Source organism: Microcaecilia unicolor, chromosome 3, assembly GCF_901765095.1.
Source record: "Microcaecilia unicolor chromosome 3, aMicUni1.1, whole genome shotgun sequence".
Classification (NCBI taxonomy): Eukaryota; Metazoa; Chordata; class Amphibia; order Gymnophiona; family Siphonopidae; genus Microcaecilia; species Microcaecilia unicolor.
In genome coordinates this window covers 36,087,329-36,108,412 of record NC_044033.1, presented here as the reverse complement: position 1 = coordinate 36,108,412, position 21,084 = coordinate 36,087,329, and the positions used below count along the sequence as shown (strand labels likewise).

Sequence of the window (21,084 nt, the reverse complement as noted above, 5' to 3'; positions counted from 1 at the left end):
ATGACCTGGCATTGAATTTCTGGGTTTAACGTTGGTGGCGGGCAGTCATAGCGCTGTTTGCTGCTAGCTGAATATTGGCTCCTATCTATTTAGCAGCAAGTCCAAATAAATAATGACCTGTCAATCTGTATATTCAACACTGCCATCTATACAGATAGACCACTGAACATACAGAGTAAGTGAAAGGAAAGGAAAGGGGATGGGACTTGACAAACCACCTTACTGTGATGACAATCAAAGCAGTTCACTATTATATACAGGTACTTAGTCCAGGCTAAAAGCCCACCTCTTTGACACTGCTTTTGACCTCTAACCACTACTCACTTGCCCTGTTCCCACCTCTTTAATTCCCTTACCTCTTAGTTGTTCTGTCTGTTTACCTGTCTTATTTAGATTGTGAGCTCTTTGAGCAGGGACTGTCTTTTTGTGTATAGTGTACAGCGCTGCGTATGCATTGTAGCGCTATAGAAGTGATAAGTAGTAGTAGCAGTAGTAGTACTTTATTTGGTATCTGTATATAATATGTTCCAGCACTTGTGTGGGTGCTTAACTTTATCTGGTTTGTACCATGTAGAGGTTGTTTCAGCTTCTGTTCATACAGGAATTCATCGAAACATACAATTTGACCAGGGGTGCCTAAATGCACACGACCGTATGCTTTAGCAGTACAGAACTGCCAGCTATCTGTTGCCATCTTTTTCCCTATATTTCTATGTTTTTTTTCTAGATGGGATCAGGGAGAGAGGAGTGAGAGAGTGTGTTAGAGACAGGAAAGGAAAATTGAGAGAGTGCCATTGGTATGGACAAAGAGAGGGAATTGAGAGAGCAGGCAAAAATGATGAAGTGAGTGGTGGGAACAAGGAGGAGAGACTGATCAAGAGAGAAAGTGAGCAAGAAAGACAAGAGTTATTGGTGACACAGGGGGACTGAAAGAGAATGGGCTGAGTTTATGTTTATGTTGTGGCTAGGGTTGAGTGGAAAGGGGTGGAGACCAAATGTTCAGGACAAAGGTGAGGAGGTCAGGCTGGGGAGAGATTACTTAACAAAGGCAAGGGGAGACAATGGGCTCCTCTGGTGAATTTCACTGGGTTTCAGCTAATACTATTCAAATTTGCTTAAATATAAATGATATTTTGCTGAGCATTCTCTAGTTGTGTCTTGTTTCTGGCATTTTCAAAAGAAGAAATTTACATATTGGAATGAAAATGATCTCTTTTCAGGAAGTAATTGTTTAAATTCTCAAGGGACTGAAAAGTACAAAATTTTGAGCAGCAAATAAGTAGACAGCTATTTCATATTGTGCCAGAGGGAAAAGTTGTCACATAGAACTGTAGTTGTCTTGTTTTTCTTTTCTAGCATTTTCCTGTGTACATTAGGGAAGGAGGCCTGTTGATAAATAGTTTAAAATGAGGTATGACATTGCTTACCAGAATCTATACAAACCTTAGTGGAAGAAGCACCACATATAATGATGGCAAAGAGATTCAAGATGACTGGGAATACTTTTCCACTGCAAATGTTATATACATTAACAGCTTTCAAAAGAGAATATTCTTACATTCCTATGTTCTGCTATTGAGATCTTTAGCTTGATTTAACTATTAGTGATTAGCTTTAAATTTTTTTTCTCTTCACAGAACAATCCGGAACTCAAAAAATCTGGTGCATATAGAGCGGGGAGCTTTTGAAAATCTTCCAAAGTTAAAGTTCCTGTAAGCACCTTGTTCTTTTTCCCTACAGCCAAAATACTATAAAAACATGGAGGAGTTTTAGCATGCTCACACAGCGCAGTGCAGATATCCTCTCACTAATGAGGGTGAGGGTAGCATCACAAAATACAATAATAAAGCACGTTTATGACAAAAGGGTCAATTCAACAAAGCAGTTTTGACCTTCATAAGATAAATGGCAGCCAAAATGCTAGTTTTCCCAAATATCTACTGTTATGAAGTCGATATTTCAGAGGCCATTTTACAACTCTTAGGAAACCTCCTATGCAATATTGGTTTCTCCATCTTCTAATGTGAGTTAATCTTGCTTAAAATTTAGACAGGTTGTATTTGGTGACAAATTCCATTCATTTTTCTTTGTATATGAGCTAGTTATTGGTTAGGGTTAGGCAAAATAAAATATAAAAAACAAATTTTATCAACTAATCTCCATAGTCTTTTCCACTTAGTTTTAAAAACTTTGTACCACAGCATTAACAGGCACTGCAGGATCTAGTTTAGTCTTCCCACCCACCCTCCCCAACACCTGCCCACCCCTAGGACAACTCTTCATTTATAGTCAGTTATTGTAATTAGGGTAACAAGCAAGGAGTGCTCTTACAGAGTTTTAAATACATTTCACTACCATCTAAGAAGGAAACACTAAATAAATCATACAATATACTATATAAACTAAAAGACACTTTTATATTAGACTGATATCCTTAATACTGTAGCAAGTTTTAAATTATTGAAAAACTCAAAAACACTAAGATGGAGTCAGCAGTCCAGCAGCAAGAGGGGTGCTATCCAGTCTTTTGCATTGAGTGTCACATGTATGATTATCTCCCAGTTAGTGAGATGTCATATGTGTGTGCCCGATGCAAAGAGCTCCTAGCTCTCAGCGAACGTGTCCGTTCTCTTGAGGCTATAGTAGCAGACTTGGTGGAGCTGAGGGAGACAGAGAGATACATAGAGGAGACCTACAGGGATGTTGTAGAGAAGTCCCACCTCCAGTCTGGTAGCCCCTGTGCTAACTTGGAGGAGGGAGGTCTCCTAGAAGTAAAGCATCACCCTGGTGAAGTAGGATGTACTCCTGTAGCCAGGACCTGCCCACCAGAGGATGTATTATCCTCTCGCACCGAGGATATGACCGGGAGGGAAGGTTAGGACAGCTGTTGTAGTTGGTGATTCGATCATTAAGCATATAGATAGCTGGGTGGCTGGTGGAAGTGAGGATCGCCTGGTGACTTCCATATCATCAAGCTGATCAATCCATAGACTGGTGGGTTGTGTCCATCTACCAGCAGGTGGAGATAGAGAGCAATCCTTTTGCCTCCCTATATGTGGTCATGTGCTGCCGGAACTCCTCAGTATGTTCTCTATCTCAGCAGGTGGTGGTCACACACAGCAGCAGCTCTGGCTAGGCCTCCAAGCCTAATTTTTAGGTTTTGTTGAGTGCCTGGGGTTGAGGGCTCTTCTTGAGCAAGTGCAAACCTGGTGGCGCCAGGTCCCTCCTTTTCTCCCCCCTCCCGCTGGCTCCGTTAAAAAAAAAAAATAAAATAAATTTTGAACGTCCTTAAAGGCGTTTATTTCGACGTTTATTTAAACGTTTATTGCAGCTACTCACTGGGACACCAGGTCGTTACAGCTCGGAGCGGAGAGCAGGTAATTTTTACCTTTTTATAGCGGACAGGGGGTTCCCCGATTGATCTCCACGTGGCATATGGCGTCGGAGGGCGAGGGCACAAAGGGTCGCTCCCCGGATCGCTTCAGCGCTTCTAGAGGGGATGCGGGGGTCTTAAAATCTGATTCACCCTTGTTGGGTGACAGTTTCGTGACCGATGAGTGTCCCGGTCCTTCCTCCGGCGTGGCGGTTTTTCCCGCCATAAACGCCCATCCCCCGCTGCTCGCCTCCGCCATCTTGGCCGGCCACGCAGCTCGGACGGCTTCTTCTTGGGCCGCCCTTGAGGGAGACATTAATGCCATGGACGCCCTTAATTTGGGCGACGGCACCAAAACGGCTAAAGTTAAGCGCCGTTCTTCCCGCGCGGCTCCTTCGCGGAGTGTCGCGCCGGACGCCATCTTGGATGCGCAGCATGTCTCTCCCCCGCTCTTGCGAGCGCTGGTTGAGGGTGCGTCTAGGGCTGTATCCCAGGCTGCGGAAGTGCACAGTCTGGGGGGTTTCTCCCCTGAGTTTGTTTTGCTGCTGCATCAGGCCTTCCTTATGCAAAATGCTGCCCCTGCTCCCTCGTCTGGTAAAGAGGTTGAGGTCCCCGGAGGTAAACGCCCTCGGGTTGATTCCCAGGCCTTGGAGGACCTTGTCTCCTCCGATGTAGATGAGGGCAGCGTATCTGAGTTCTCCCAACGGTCCTTTGCGGATTCCTTGGAGGAGACGGATCCCCGCTCGGTTGGAGCGGATGACCCCTCTGCAGCGCGGCTTTTTAGCTCAGAGGATTTGCCCAACCTGTTAGTGCAGGCTCTGGGCATTTTGAAGATTTCCTCTCCGGAGGACGTCTCTCCCTCAGCCCCTGTTGGCTCTGCCATTATGCTGGGGACGAAGCGCCCGCCTAGAACCTTCCACGTGCATGATGCCATGCACACCTTAATTTCGGCTCAATGGGATGTCCCGGAAGCGAGCCTCAAAGTGGCTAGGGCTATGTCCCGCCTCTATCCTTTACCTGAAAGTGAACGTGAGGCCTATCTGTGGCCTACCGTGGATTCTTTAATCACTGCGGTGACTAAGAAAACGGCGTTGCCGGTGGAAGGTGGCACGGCCCTAAAGGACGCCCAAGACAGAAGATTGGAGGCGGCCTTAAGGTCGTCCTTTGAGGCGACTGCTTTAAGTTTGCAGGCCTCAGTTTGCGGTTCCTATGTGGCCAGGGCATGCCTGACTATGGTGCAGCGGGCTTCCCCCTCGGATCATTCCTTGAGGACTGATTGGCCGGCCCTGGAATCGGGCTTAGCCTATTTGGCAGACTTGCTGTATGATGTCTTGAGAGCCTCAGCTAAAGGCATGGCTCAGACCATCTCTGCGCGGCGGTGGCTTTGGCTGAAGCATTGGTCTGCTGACCACGCCTCTAAATCCCGCCTGGCTAGATTGCCTTTTAAAGGCAAGCTGCTCTTTGGGGTCGAGCTGGACAAAATCGTGACCGATCTCGGCACGTCTAAGGGCAAGAAGTTACCAGAGGTCAGGGCTCGGGCTAGTACTCGCCCCGGTACCTCCAGAGGACGGTTTCAGGAAGCCCGTCGGTACCCGCCCGGGCAGGTCGGGCTCCTCTGCCCCCTCTTCCTTCAAGAGGAATTTCTCCCCCAAGCAGCATTCCTTTCGCAGAGACCGCCGTCCCGGAGGTGCTCCCTCCGGTCCTCCCCCAGGGTCTCGTACCCAATGACGGGGCCTTGGTCCACGCCCCAGTGCAGATTGGAGGACGGCTGTCCTCGTTTCTGGGCGAGTGGACCACAATAACTTCAGACGCTTGGGTGCTGGAAGTCATCAGAGACGGCTACAAGCTAGAGTTCTGCCGACCCTTAAGAGACGGGTTTGTACTCTCTCCCTGCAAGTCTCCGGTCAAAGCTGTGGCAGTGCAGCAGACCTTGGACAACCTGATCCGCCTGGGGGCGGTCGTTCCGGTGCCAGAAAATCAGATTGGCAAGGGACGTTACTCCATTTACTTTGTGGTACCAAAGAAAGGAGGTTCTGTCCGGCCTATCCTCGACCTCAAAGGGGTCAATCGGGCCTTGAAAGTGCGGCACTTTCGCATGGAGACTCTCCGCTCTGTTATAGCGGCAGTGAAGGCAGGAGAGTTCTTGGCTTCCTTGGACATCAAGGAAGCATACCTGCATATTCCCATCTGGCCTCCTCACCAATGCTTTCTGCGTTTTGCAGTCCTGGGACGACACTTCCAGTTCAGAGCCCTCCCTTTCGGGTTGGCTACTGCTCCGCGGACCTTTTCCAAAGTAATGGTGGTCATAGCGGCCTTCCTGCGAAAGGAAGGAGTACAAGTCCATCCTTATCTGGACGACTGGTTGATCCGAGCCCCCTCTTATGCAGAGTGCGGCAAAGCTGTGGACCGGGTAGTTGCTCTTTTGAGCTCCCTGGGATGGATCATCAACTGGAAGAAGAGCCAGCTGCGCTCGACAGTCCCTGGAGTATCTGGGAGTTCGATTCGACACCCAAGTGGGCAGAGTGTTCCTGCCAGACAATCGGATTGTCAAACTTCAGGCTCAGGTGGACCAGTTCCTAGTAGCCTCTCCTCTTCGGGCTTGGGACTATGTGCAGCTGTTGGGCTCTATGACGGCCACGATGGAAGTAGTGCCCTGGGCCAGGGCTCATATGAGACCACTAAAACATTCTCTGCTGCAGCGCTGGACTCCGATGTCGGAGGATTATGCTGTGCGCCTTCCCTTGGACCCAGCAGTGCGCAAGGCGCTGAGCTGGTGGATGCAGACAGACAAGTTGTCTGCGGGAATGCCTCTGGTGACCCCAGAGTGGATTGTCGTCACGACGGACGCCTCTTTGTCGGGCTGGGGAGCCCACTGCTTGGGAAGGACAGCGCAGGGGCTCTGGTCTCTTGCAGAGGCAAAGTGGTCTATCAACCTCCTGGAACTCAGAGCCATTCGGTTGGCGCTTTTGGAGTTCATCCCGGTACTGGCCTTGAAGCCAGTACGGGTCCTGTCGGACAATGCCACGGCTGTGGCCTATGTCAACCGCCAGGGAGGTACCAAGAGCGCCCCTCTAGCCAAGGCCATGAATCTATGCCAGTGGGCGGAAGCGAACCTGGAACAGCTGTCAGCGGCCCACATTGCTGGAGTCATGAATGTCAAGGCGGACTTTCTCAGTCACCATACCTTGGAGCCCGGAGAGTGGCAACTATCGGCTCAGGCGTTCTTGGACATCACGAAGCGCTGGGGCCAGCCGAGCCTAGATCTGATGGCGTCATCGGCCAATTGCCAAGTGCCGCGCTTTTTCAGCAGAGGACGGGACCCTCGATCCCTGGGAGTAGATGCTCTTCTCCAACAGTGGCCGACACAAGAGCTTCTCTATGTGTTCCCGCCCTGGCCCATGCTGGGCAGGGTGCTAGACCGGGTGGCAAAGCATCCGGGCCGGATAATCCTGGTGGGTCCGGATTGGCCCAGACGTCCCTGGTATGCGGACTTGATCAGGCTTTCAGTCGACGATCCTCTGCGACTGCCAGTGGAGCAGGGCCTGTTACATCAGGGTCCCGTGGTGATGGAGGATCCCTCCCCCTTTGGTCTTACGGCCTGGCTATTGAGCGGCAGCGTCTGAGAAAGAAGGGCTTCTCAGACAAGGTCATCGCCACTATGCTGAGAGCGAGGAAGCGCTCTACTTCTACTGCTTACGCCAGGGTTTGGCGTATCTTTGCAGCGTGGTGTGAAGCAGGCTCACTTTCTCCCTTCACTGCTCCAATTTCTTCAGTGTTGGCGTTCCTGCAAGAAGGTCTGGAGAAAGGCCTGTCGCTCAGTTCCCTTAAAGTCCAGGTAGCGGCTCTGACTTGCTTCAGGGGCCGCCTGAAGGGTGTTTCCCTGGCTTCTCAGCCAGATGTGGTGCGCTTTCTCAAAGGAGTTAATCACCTGCGCCCTCCTCTGCACTCTGGGGTGCCTGCGTGGAATCTCAACCTGGTGCTAAGAGCATTGCAGAAGCCGCCTTTTGAACCCTTGTCGAGGGCATCTCTGAAAGACCTGACGTTGAAAGCAGTCTTTTTGGTGGCTATCACTTCAGCCAGAAGAGTTTCCGAGCTCCAGGCACTCTCATGTCGAGAGCCTTTTCTGCAGTTCACTGAGGCAGGAGTGTCTATTCGCACAGTGCCTTCCTTCCTGCCCAAGATTGTTTCTCGCTTCCATGTGAATCAGCAGCTCTGTCTCCCTTCCTTTCGTAGGGAGGACTACCCAGAGGAGTACTCTGCTCTCAAATATCTGGATGTGAGACGTGTCATCATCGGATACTTGGAAGTGACCAATGATTTCCGGAAATCGGATCATCTGTTTGTCCTGTTTGCAGGTCCTCGTAAGGGTCTGCAGGCTGCTAAGCCTACAGTGGCAAGTTGGGTCAAGGAAGCCATTGCAGCGGCTTATGTGGCCGCGGGGAAGATGCCGCCTATCCAGCTGAAGGCTCACTCCACAAGAGCTCAGGCGGCCTCGATGGCAGAGGCCGGGTCCGTCTCCTTGGAAGAGATATGCAAGGCGGCAACTTGGGCATCGGCCCATACATTCTCCAAGCATTACCGCTTGACTGTGGCTGCTCGGGCGGAGGCCCGGTTTGGGGCCACAGTGTTGCGGTCAGGGATTTCAATGTCCCGCCCTGGGTGAGTACTGCTTCGGTACATCCCACCAGTCTATGGATTGATCAGCTTGATGATATGGAAGGTAAAATTATGTATCATACCTGATAATTTTCTTTCCATTAATCATAGCTGATCAATCCATAGCCCCTCCCAGATATCTGTATTGTTTATATTCTGGTTGCATTTCAGGTTCAAGTTTAGTCTTTAGTTCCTGTTCAGGAGGACTTCGTGTTCAAGTTCTTTCACTTGGATCCTACAAGAGTTGAGACGAGTTTGTGTAACAGTGAGCTGCTGCATTCCTCTCCCCTCCGTTTTACGGGCTGGATTGAGACATAAATTCTGCTGGCACTCCCTCCCGCTTCGTGCGGCTGTAGGGCAGCTTTGTACCCCTCCCGCTTCAGCGGTGTTAGGGTCAGTCAGCTCCTCCCGCGGTTGCGGTTGCAGGATAAGCCAGATCCCCCCGCATTGGCGGGTGTGGTGTCCCTCCCCCGCTCCTCGGGGATGAGCTGGACGGATTCCCCTCCCCCACTTGTGTGGGGATGAGCTGGGTTAATTCCCCTCCCCCATTTCGGCGGTGGTGAGCTGGGCAGAGTGTCCCTTTGTGGGTGTAATTCTCTAAGTGCTGAGTCCTGCGGATGGAGCTTTGATATCGACATACTGAGGAGTTTCCGGCAGCACATGACCACATATAGGGAGGCAAAAGGATTGCTCTCTATCTCCACCTGCTGGTAGATGGACACAACCCACCAGTCTATGGATTGATCAGCTATGATTAATGGAAAGAAAATTATCAGGTATGATACATAATTTTACCTTGCCTGCCTGGTGCAAAGGTGGTGGACCTCACGCGCCACCTAGATAGGATTTCAGATAGTGCTGGGGAGGAGCTGGCTGTCTTGGTACATGTGGGTACCAATGACATAGGAAAACATGGGAGAGAGGTTCTGGAAGCCAAATTTAGGCTCTTAGGTAGAAAGCTCAAATCCAGATTCTCTAGGGTAGCATTTTCTGAAATGCTACCTGTTCCACGCGCAGGGCCCAAGAGACAGGCAGAGCTCCGGAATCTCAATGTGTGGATGAGACGATGGTGCAGGGAGGAGGGTTTTAGATTTGTTAGGAACTGGGCAACATTCTGGGGAAGGGGGAGCCTATTCCGAAAGGACAGACTCCACCTTAACCAGGGTGGGACCAGGCTGCTGGCATTGGCATTTAAAAAGGAGATAGAGCAGCTTTTAAAATAGAAATGGGGGGGGGAAGGCCAACAGTCGCTCAAAAGCGCATGGTTCGGGATAAGGTATCTTTCAAAGATATCACCAAAACAGGGAAGATAGGGTATTCTGATAGTGAGGTTGCAAACCGTAGTACATCAGATGTCCTTAAATAAAAATAAAAATCAGACAAAAGATTGCAAATTAATACTGTCAAGTACTAAGCATGACGTAAATAGGAACAACAAACATACTTTGAAATGTCTATATGTGAATGCCAGAAGCCTAAGAAATAAGATGGGAGAGTTAGAATATATTGCACTAAATGAACAATTAGATATAATAGGCATCTCTGAGACCTGGTGGAAGGAGGATAACCAGTGGGACACTGTCGTACCAGGGTACAAATTATATCGTAGTGATAGGGTGGATCAAATTGGTGGAGGGGTAGCATTGTATATTAACGAGAGCCTTAAATCAACTAGATTGAACATTCTGCAGGAAACAAAACACTTCTTGGAATCATGTGGATTGAAATTCCATGTGTAAAGGGGAAAAGGATAGTGATAGGAGTGTACTACCGTTCGCCTGGCCATGATGAACAGACAGATGCAGAAATGTTAAAGGAAATTAGGGACGCAAACAAACTGGGTGATACGATAATAATGGGTGATTTCAATTACCCCGATATAGACTGGGTACATTTTTAATTATTTATTTTAGTGCATTTCTATCCCACATTTTCCCACAAGCACAGGCACAATGTGGCGTACAGTAGTTCAAGAAATATTACAATAAAAGAAAGGAAGAAACATAGGATGACAGTGTTGGGATGAATTTACAGAAAAGACATAGGAAGGAAAAAATGTCCAACAAGTGCAATTGGGTTACAGTCCCACTTCAAACTACAACGGGAGAGTCATAAGGAGGAGTTCGATATAGAGTAGGCTTGCGTAAATAGGAATGTCTTTAAGAACTTCTTAAATATATATCCCTTTTAATTGCTTCGGCATTGCATTCCAAGTCTTAGCACTGGTATATGGGAAAGACGAAGCAAACATGTGTTTACATCTGATTTTCCTACTGCTGGGAAAGTGTAGACAGAGAAAGTTGCGCGATGACGACAAAGCATTTCTTGAGGGCAGATCAATTAAGTCGAGCATATATTCAGGGGCCTCTCCAAATACGATCTTGTGCCTTAAAGAGCAGACTTTGAAGATAATGTGATCTTTGACTGGGAGCCAGTGCAGGTCAGAACGCAATGGTTGTGCATGAGCAAAGCGCGATTTGCCTAGTATTAATCTAGCAGCTGTGTTCTGGGCTCTCTGGAGTTTTTTTTAGTAAATAGTCATGACAACCAGCATATATCCCGCTACAGTAGTCCAGGTGTGAAAGGACCAACCAGTGGACGAGAGTGCGTAAGAGATCTCTAGGTAGGCAATTTCTGATACGCTTCAGCCGCCACATTGCAAAAAACATTCTCTTCACAACAACCTTCACTTGATTGCCCATAAGCAGGTGGTTGTCTAGCTTGACCCCAAGGATTTTCAGGCTATTTAAGATAGGTAACTTAAAGTCATTGACATCAGTTGAAGTTGGGATTACTTTATTGTGCTGAGATGAAAGCACAAGACAATGTGTTTTGTCTTTATTTATCTTAAACTGAAATACTTTTGCCCAAGAGGTTAGGATGGAAAATCCAGCTTTGATCTTCTCATAGATCTCTGTCAGCGTAGTTATGAAAGGGATGTAAATGGTTACATCATCTAAATAAATAAATGGATTGAGATCTTGATTGGCAAGCGCTTTCGCCAAAGGGGTCAACATTAGATTGAATAGGGTTGGAGAGAGAGGCGAACCTTGGGGTACACCACAATGGGTCTCCCAAGGTGCGGAAATGGTTGAGTTAGCTTTGACTTGGTAAGTTCTAGAAGCCAGAAAACCATTGAACAATGTAACATTGGGGCACGCTAGGGAGGGAAAATTCCTTGATGAAATCAAGGACAGCTTTATGGAGCAGCTGGTACAGGAGACGACGAGAGAAGGAAAAATTCTAGACCTAGTCCTTAGTGGAGCGCATGATCTGGTGCGGGAGGTAATGGTGCTGGGGCCGCTTGATAACAGTGATCATAATATGATCGGATTTGATATTAGCTTTGAAGTAAGTATACATAGGAAATCAAATACGTTAGCGTTTAACTTTAAAAAAGGAGACTATGATAAAATGAGAAGAACGGTGAAAAACAAACTTAGAGGAGTGACTGCGAGGGTCAAAAATTTACATCAGGCGTGGATGCTGTGCAAAAACACCATCCTGGAAGCCCAGGCCAAATATATTCCGCGTATTAAAAAAGGAGGACAGAAGACCAGAAGACCAAACGACAGCCGGCGTGATTTAAAAGTGAGGTGAAGGAAGCTATTAGAGCTAAAAGAAAATCCTTCAGAAAATGGAAAAAGGAACCGACTGAAAATAATAAGAAACTGCATAAGGAATGTGAAGTCAAATGCAAAGCACTGATAAGGAAGGCTAAGAGAGACTTCGAAAAAAAGATTGCGTTGGAGGCAAAACCACATAGTAAAATTTTTTAAAGGTATATTAAAAGCAGGAAGCCGGCAAAAGAATCGGTTGGACCGCTAGATGACCGAGGAGTAAAAGGGGCAATCAGGGAAGACAAAGCTGTAGCGGAGAGATTAAATGAATTCTTTGCTTCGGTCTTCACCGAGGAAAATTTGGGTGGGATACCAGTGCCAGAAATGGTATTCGAAGCTGACGAGTCGGAGAAACTTAATGAATTCTCTGTAAACCTGGAGGATGTAATGGGGAAGTTCTACAAACTGAAGAGTAGCAAATCTCCTGGACCGGATGGTATTCATCCCAGAGTATTGATAGAACTGAAAAAATGAGTTTGCGGAGCTATTGTTAGTAATATGTAATTTATCCTTAAAATCGAGCGTGGTACCGGAACATTGGAGGGTGGCCAATGTAATGCCGATTTTTTAAAAAGGTTCCAGAGGAGATCCGGGAAATTATAGACCGGTGAGTCTGACGTTAGTGCCGGGCAAAATGCTAGAGACTATTATTAAGAACAAAATTACAGAGCATATTCAAAAGCATGGATTAATGAGACAAAGTCAACATGGATTTAGTGAAGGGAAATCTTGCCTCACCAATCTACTACATTTCTTTGAAGGGGTGAACAAACATGTGGATAAAGGTGAGCCAGTTGATATTGTGTATCTGGATTTTCAGAAGGCGTTTGACAAAATACCTCATGAAAGATTCCAGAGGAAATTGGAGAGTCATGGGATAGGAGGTAGTGTTTTATTGTGGATTAAAAACTGGTTAAAGATAGAAAACAGAGAGTAGAGTTAAATGGTCAGTATTCTCAATGGAGAAGGGTAGTTAGTGGGGTTCCCCAGGGGTCTGTGCTGGGACCACTGCTTTTTAACATATTTATAAATGACCTACAGATGGGAGTAACTAGTGAGGTGATTAAATTTGCTGATGACACAAAGTTATTCAAAGTTGTTAAATCATGGGAGGATTGTGAAAAATTACAAGAGGACCTTACGAGACTGGGCGTCTAAATGGCAGATGACATTTAATGTGAGCAAGTGTAAAGTGATGCATATGGGAAAGAGGAACCCGAATTATAGCTACGTCATGCAAGGCTCCACGTTAGGAGTCACGGACCAAGAAAGGGATCTAGGTGTCGTCGTTGATGATACGTTGAAACCTTCTGCTCAGTGTGCTGCTGCGGCTAAGAAAGCAAATAGAATGTTAGGTATTATTAGGAAAGGAATGGAAAACAAATATAATGATGTTATAATGCCTTTGTATTGCTCCATGGTGCGACCGCACCTCAAATATTGTGTTCAGTTCTGGTCGCCGCATCTCAAAAAAGATATAGTGGAATTAGAAAAGGTGCAGAGAAAGGCAACGAAAATGATAAAGGGGATGGGACGACTTCCCTGTGAGGAACTGTAAAGCGGCTAGGGCTCTTCAGCTTGGAGAAAAGATGGCTGAGGGGAGATATGATAGAGGTCTATAAAATAATGAGTGGAGTTGAACGGGTAGATGTGAAGCGTCTGTTTACGCTTTCCAAAAATACTAGGACTAGGGGGCATGCAATGAAGCTACAATGTAGTAAATTTAAAATGAATCGGAGAAATTTCTTCACTCTACGTGTAATTAAACTCTGGAATTCATTGCCAAAGAATGTGGTAAAGGCAGTTAGCTTAGCGGAGTTTAAAAAAGGTTTGGACGGCTTCCTAAAGGAAAAGTCCATAGACCATTATTAAATGGACTTGGAGAAAATCCACTATTTCTGGAAAAAGCAGTATAAAATGTTTTGTACTTTTTTGGGATCTTGCCAGATATTTATGACCTGGATTGGCCACTGTTGGAAACAGGATGCTGGGCTTGATGGACCTTTGGTCTTTCCCAGTATGGTAATACTTATGTACATATCCTACCTTTGTATAATTGGGACTTGGATGTCCATGCAATAATGGACATCTAAGTGCTAGTTTTCAAATATCAAAACAAGAATAGAGCTTCTAAAATCACAACAATAACCAACTAAGGAGAACCACATACATTAGGACAACAATAATACTGACTGCTCTTAACTCCCAGATGTTAAGGCCCTGGAAATGCAAGAGTGAAAAAAAAGTCTTCAAGCCTTTCTTAAACTGCTCTGATTGTGAGGATGAGATGGTAAGGAATTCCATAATGCTGGAGCCAGATAGAAAAAAGCAGCTTCTCTAGCAGAATCTAATCTTGCTCTTGAGAGGGGGTATGACTATTCTTCTGAAATTTCCTTTGATCAAGGTATAGTGTTCTTTTAGAAACTTTGAGGTGAATACTTCATGCTTATGGCAATGCTCAATATGTAGGGAAGTTTAGATTCAACAGGGCTGGCTGCAGTCAAGACTGGCTGTGTTCAATCAGATGAATCTAATTATTAAATACATTTGGTCAATTGGTTGATTGAGTAACTCAGGAGGCAGTAACTTTTTTCACATGGGTGTTGGACAACTTTGTTCTTTAAATAAATGAAGTTATAATTTAAAAACTGTGTAATGTATTTACTCAGGTTCCCTTTGTTTATTATTAGATTCTAGGTTCTCTCTACTTTGCTATTTGTTTCCCCTTAGTTGGTTTAAATATCAGAAACCATGCGGGGTGACATATATGCAATAACAGGGGGAATTGTGTGTGTGTGGGGGGGGGGGATTTTCACATTACTGATAATGCATATAGAACAGAGAATTAAGATCATACTTCTCAGGGTCAAAATATATTCACGTTATATATATATTTATTTATTTCTCATAAATTTGCTTGATTGCCATTTGGATTAAAAGCCCATCAAGGCAGATTACAATTTAAAAGAAAGGTTTAGGAGATATGACAGCAATGCTTACAAGATTCCCTGATTAACAAAATTATGGCTATGTCCCTTATATTTGAAATCCTCTTTTGAGCAGCTTGTTACCTCACAATTTGTCTAGAGAGAATACTCAGATTCAATTCAGGCCACTAAGGGCCATGTTTATAAAGGTGTGCTAGTGTTTTTAGCGTACTCTAAAAATAAGCATGTGCTAAATGTTAGAGACGCCCATATATTCATATGGGCGTCTCTCGCGTTTAGTGCGCGCTATTCATTAGCGCACACTAAAAACGTTAGCGCACATTTGAAAAAGCCCCCTTTAGTGAATATGAAATGGAGGTGTCTCTTCTAAGGCTTCCCCTTACTCTTCTAGTAGCATCTACCCTCAGATTCTATAAACAGTGTACAAATTTATGTGCACAAAATTGCACACTAATCTGAGATGCATGTGCAACTAAATTGGCTAATGAGCCATTTAGTGCCATTAATTGAGTGCTAACAATTATTGGTGCTAATTGGCAACAAATTGGTTTTGCGTGCACATCTTGCTAGGCACTATTATACAAAGATCTGAGCACAAATCTTATGCAGTGCAATTCAAAAGGGGATGTGGCTATGGGAGAACATGGGCGGGTCAGGGGTGTTCACTAAAGATGTACCCTTCTCCACCACCGCCAACTCCAGGCTCCACCCTTTCTGCCTCGCCTCACCCTATGCTTGGAATAAACTCCCTGAGCCCATACGCCAAGGCCCCTCCCTGCCCACCTCTTCAATGTCGCTTTCGGCACCTAACCATTGCACCTCTATCCAGGAAATCTAGACTGCCCCCAATTTGATTGACTGCACTTTTTTGTCCTTTAGATTGTAAGCTCCTTTGAGCAGGGACTGTCCTTCTTTGTTAGATTGTACAGCGCTGCGTAACCCTGGTAGCACTTTAGAAATGTTAAACAGTAGTAGTAGTAGTAATGTGTACAATATTACTGTATACCGGGGATCCATGTCTAAATTATGCACCAGGTTTCAGTTGGTGTAAATCCTTGCATCCAAAGTTTCGCACAGAAATCATCTCTAAGCACCGTTCTATAAATGGCGCCCAACTTGGGTGCCATTTACTGACTCTACTTCCAAAACTTTAATGAATAATTTTTGAAGACAAAGTTGCTGCTCCCTACTGGTTATCTATGCCTTTCAAGATCTGCTGCAAAACTTTTCATGCCACTGACAACTGAACTGCTTGTTCTCTCACATTCTTAAACTCAGATTTCTTGCTATCTTATTCCTGAACCCTCTCACTATTGGTGACAGGGAATGGTGCTGCAAAAGGTATTTAAAAGATCCAGAGCTTGGGCCCATAAGCTCTCTACTTCCCTTCTACCTCAAAGATTTTGATAATTAAATAAATTTATCATAACATTTAGAAAAAAAACCCTGTAAAACACTTAACTGGATAACATTTTTAGCGTGTGCTAAAAATTAGACCGCACTCTTAACATTAGACACATATAATGGGTGTCTCTATCATTAGCACACGCTAAAAATGCTAGTGCCCCTTAGTAAACAGGGCCCTAATTTTTGAAACTATTTAAATTACAGTATCACCTCAGCAACAGCAACACAAGCTTCCACTTGTATCAAGTACATTGTGAAGCAATAAAAAAAAAAAATCTTCCAAAGCTCACTCAGAACCATGGAGGGGCATTTTCAATATGAAGTCCAAGTCCAATTGTAGATGTGTTGGTAAAGTGCCTATAATTCACATCCTGAACATAGCAAATTTTGAACATTTTTATGATTGGTATGCATTTCTTTAGGTACCATTTTAAAAAAAAAAAAAAAAAACCCTAGAGAAAAACACACAAAAAGAAGCCACAGGGTGGCGGTGTGGCACCATTCCTAGCAAACTGGACACACAGACATCCCAGCAGAGCAGAGGGGAAGCCTATTGGTCAGTGCAGTGGATTATTTCCAAATATTTTATTAATTTCCAAGAATACAAATAACAGGAAAACAATGATGGAAAAACATAGGAAGCAAGAAACACAACAGGTGGGAAAGGAAAGAAGAGAAAAAAGGAGGGGAAAGCATCCAGGTGTTTAACAAATAAGTCCTTTGTACTGGTTTAAGGTGTGGCCTGAATAGTTTGGAGGTAGTTGTCCAAAATAGACCAAATTGTTTTCTTAGATACTATCATCTGACTTTTTGCAGCCATGGCAAGCTCAAACTTCTGATGTTGCAGGACTGTATTCCACCAGAAATGAATATTCAGCAACTGTGCGTTTTTCCAGTTTTGCAAAATATGCCGTTGAGCAATAGTGAGGAGAATGTCCAATAGTTTTGATTGCGGGGAGGTCAAATCAAAAGTTGCATGAACGGACTTAAAAATTACAACTGAATAAGTCAGGTCATCAGTTATGGGCAAAATGTTTTGTATAATATTCCAAACAGCCTTCCAGAATTGAAAGATCGGAGGACACTCATATAACATATGAGAGAAAGTACCCACTTGCAGCGAACAGTGCCAACATTTGTCTGATGAGCTCAGGCCAGCAGTAGCAAGTTTTCGAGAAGTCCAATTGGTTTTATGATATAAAAAAAACATAGACTGTAAAACCGCTGCAGAGGAAAGAGGTTTCATAACTTTAGACCAGAAACAGAACCACATATTTTCATCTACCACAGACTCTGTATCAAGCTGTCAATTATGTTGAAGGGCAGTATTGAAGTTGTGTGCTGCGTTAATAAAAATTTTATAAATAGATGAAGCTGTGTGCCCAGCTAATACTAGTGTCTGGGCGTTGGCAAATAAAGAAGGCAGCCGAGATGACAATGATGCCAGCTCAACAGATGCCTTCACACTATGAGTAAGTTGCATCCATTAAAAGAACATAGTAGGAGGTAGAGTGGATTTAAAATAAAGATGACCCAGGTAGAAATGTTTGACTGTAAGCCTTCCAGAATCACCTAAAAACCTACTGTACCTACCTGTACACTACTTCTTCCCTTTGAAGAAAGACTAAGGAGGCTAGGGCTTTTCAGCTTGGAGAAGAGACGGCTGAGGGGAGACATGATAGAGGTATATAAAATAATGAGTGGAGTGGAACAGGTGGATGTGAAGTGTCTGTTCACGCTTTCCACAAATACTAGGACTAGGGGTTGGACGGATTCCTAAAGGACAAGTCCATAGACCGCTACTAAATGGACTTGGAAAAATCCACAATTTCAGGAATAACTTGTATAAAATGTTTGTACGCTTGGGTAGCTTGCCAGGTGCCCTTGACCTGGATTGGCCGCTGTCGGGGACAGGATGCTGGGCTCCATGGATCTTTGGTCTTTTCCCAGTATGGCATTACTTATGTACTTATAAAAGTCCTCCAGGCTGCAGGTGTTTCCTATCTATAGGTACAGTTGGTATTTTGTGGGTTTTGGAAGGCTCACAGTTTCCACCACCAGTGTAGTGATTACAGTGGGATATGGACTTTGGTCCTTTTCTCTACAGTCCACAGCACTGACCACTAGCCTACTCGAGGAACCAGCCTGCTGCTGAAATAGGAATGGGCAATATCAGAAGCTGTCCCAGAGCCTGGTATGTACTGTCACTGTCACATCTTTGGGGGGGATGAGATGGGGTCAGTGACGATTGGTGGATTAAGAGGGTTTATGCCTTAATCCTTCCAGTGATCAGCTGGTCAGTTAGGGTCTTTTTGTGATTTAGTCATGACTGAAACCAGGCCAGATAAAGATGTCCCAATTTTTGCCCATCCCCTTTATCATTTTCGACACTCTTCTCTATACTTTTTCTAATTCTGCTATATCTTTGAGATGCGGTGACCAGAACTGCACATAGTATTTGAGATGCGGTTGCACCATGGAGCGATGCAAAGGCGTTATAATATTCTCAGTTATGTTTTACATACTTTTCCTACTAATTCCTACCAATCTATTTGCTTTCTTAGCTGCCACTGCACACTTAGAGCCCTGTTTACTAAGCTGCACTGTAGGTGCACTAGCATTTTTAGCACAAGCTAACGCTAGAGATACCCATATTGGGTGTCTCTAGCATTAGCGCATGCTAAAAATGCTATCGCACCTTAAAAACATGGCCTAAGCAGAGTTTCAACGTATCATCAACGATGACAACTAGATCCTTTTCTTGGGTGTTGACTCCTAATGTGGAACCTTACATCATGTAGCTACAGTTTGGGTTCCTCTTTCTTACATGCATCACTTTGCACTTGCTCACATTAAATGTCATCTGCCATTTGGATGCCCTTCTCCCAGTCTCATAAGATCCTGTTGCTATTTTTCACAATCCTATTGCAATTTATCAACCTTGAATAACTTTGTGTCATCAGCAAATTTAATTACCCCATCTCATCTCTAGATCATTTATAAATATCTACCCTTCTGTATTGAGAGTACGGAACATTTAACCCTATTCTCTGGCTTCTATTTTCTAGCCAGTTCTTAATCCACAATAGGACACTACCTCCTATCCCATGACTTCACAGGCTCTCTTTAAGGTCTCCTCTTCAGCACTTGAAGCTCAGCACCCCCTCTCCCTGTGACTAGAGCAGCCTTCCCATTGTCTGGATTCTATTCCAGTGCACTGGAAGGGGAGAGGAATGGAGATCTTTAGGAGACTAAATTCAGAAAAATATCCAGACAACTGAGTCATCATTCTGGCTTTGACGCAGTTAATTTAGAAATATGTAGAATCCTGAAAAAATCCAGACAGTTGGCAATCCTAGCATCCTGAGTCTTCAGCATATCTGACGGGCCCCCCCCCCCTAAATGTTTGGGACATAGGCACATGCCTGGTTTACCTATGCCTTAATCCAGGTCTGGTCATGCTTACACTCCGCTGATGAGTCCTTGTTGTTCACCAATCCATGTTCAATTCCCCATTCTCCCTACCCATCCCTGAGTCTCTACTCTCCCCCATCCAGTCTGAGGTATTGATCTCTTCTTTCAGCTGGTTTTCTACTATCCTGTATGATGCACATAAAATGAGCAAGTGCAATGTGATGCATGTGGGAAAGAGGAACCTGAATTATAGCTATGTATTGCAAGGTTCCAAGTTAGGAGTCACTGACCAAGAAAGGGATCTAGGTGTCGTTGATGATACGTTGAAACCTTCTGCTCAGTGTGCTGCGGCGGCTAAGAAAGCAAATAGAATGTTAGGTATTATAGGGAAAGGAATGGAAAACAAAAATGAGGACGTTATAATGCCTTTGTATCGCTCTATGGTGCGACTGCACCTCGAATGTTGTGTTCAATTCTGGTCACCGCATCTCAAAAAAGATATAGTGGAATTAGAAAAGGTGCAGAGAAGGGCGACAAAAATGATAAAGGGGATGAGACAACTTCCCTATGAGGAATGGCTAAAGTGGCTAGGGCTCTTCAGCTTGGAGAAAAGATGGCTGAGAGGAGAAATGATAGAGGTCTATAAAATAATGAGTGGGGTGGAAAGGGTAGACGTGAAGTGTCTGTTTACACTTTCCAAAAATACTAGGACTAGGAGGCATTCGATGAAGCTACAAAGTAGTAAATGTGGTAACGCAGTTAGCTTAATGGGGTTTAAAAAAAGGTTTGGCCAGCTTCCTAAAGGAAAAGTCCATATACAATTATTAAAATGGACTTGGTGACACTCCACTGCTTATTTCTGGGATAAGCAGCATAAAATGTTTTTGTACTTTTTGGGATCTTGCCAGGTATTTGTGACCTGGATTGGCCACTGTTGGAAACAGGATGCTGGGCTTGATGGACCTTTGGTCTGTCCCAGTATGGCAATACTTATGAGTGCCTACTCTTCCCACTCAATCTGGTAGTCTCACCCAATCTGGGGATGCCCACTCTTTTTTTCCTTGCCTAACAATCTAGCAGTCATATCAACCCATATCCATTCCTCTTCCAAATCTTGGAGACCTCACTCTTTACCCACATATTGTGCCTAATTTAGTGTTCTTTCAAATACAGACCTAGTCTTCCTCATCCAGAGTGTTAAATATGCTCCCCTAAGCCCACCTCCCTGTTCAGGCTTTTCTTTCCTCCCTTTCAGCATCCTCATCTCCCTATCTGGACCAATCCCTTTGCCCCCCCCCCCCCCCCAACTGTTTGGGCCAGTCTATCTCCCTTATCCCCTCCTTGTTAAGCCCATCATTCCCCCCCCCCCCCACCTTAGCTTCCCACCTACACTTCCCTGTCTAGTAGGAGATAGTAAAATCAACCCTTCTTCCTGCTGCAGGCTGGCACTTGTAAAATCAAGCCTTCTTCCCACAGTATGGCAGCTCTTTTCATTTCTTGCTCTTATGGCTACATGCTTCATACACCAGCTTTCCGAACTGCATGCCACTCACTGATGAGCTCCATGATTCAGAAAGGTACTGTATAAATATCTTGGCTAGTCGGTGCTACTGGAGAGGGCTGACTTTATAGATGCTGCCTTGGACACAAAGATGGAGAGCTGAGG

The 21,084-nt window shown here is 45.0% G+C and overlaps 1 protein-coding gene across 1 annotated transcript in view; it reads left to right on the top strand.

Moving 5' to 3' along the window:
* LHCGR (luteinizing hormone/choriogonadotropin receptor) overlaps positions 1-21,084 on the top strand; it is a 218,132-nt gene that overhangs the window by 97,874 nt on the left and 99,174 nt on the right. The window contains exon 5 of the mRNA XM_030195838.1: positions 1,638-1,712. Coding sequence (XP_030051698.1) covers positions 1,638-1,712 — 75 coding nt within the window. The remainder of the gene's footprint in view (positions 1-1,637; positions 1,713-21,084) is intronic.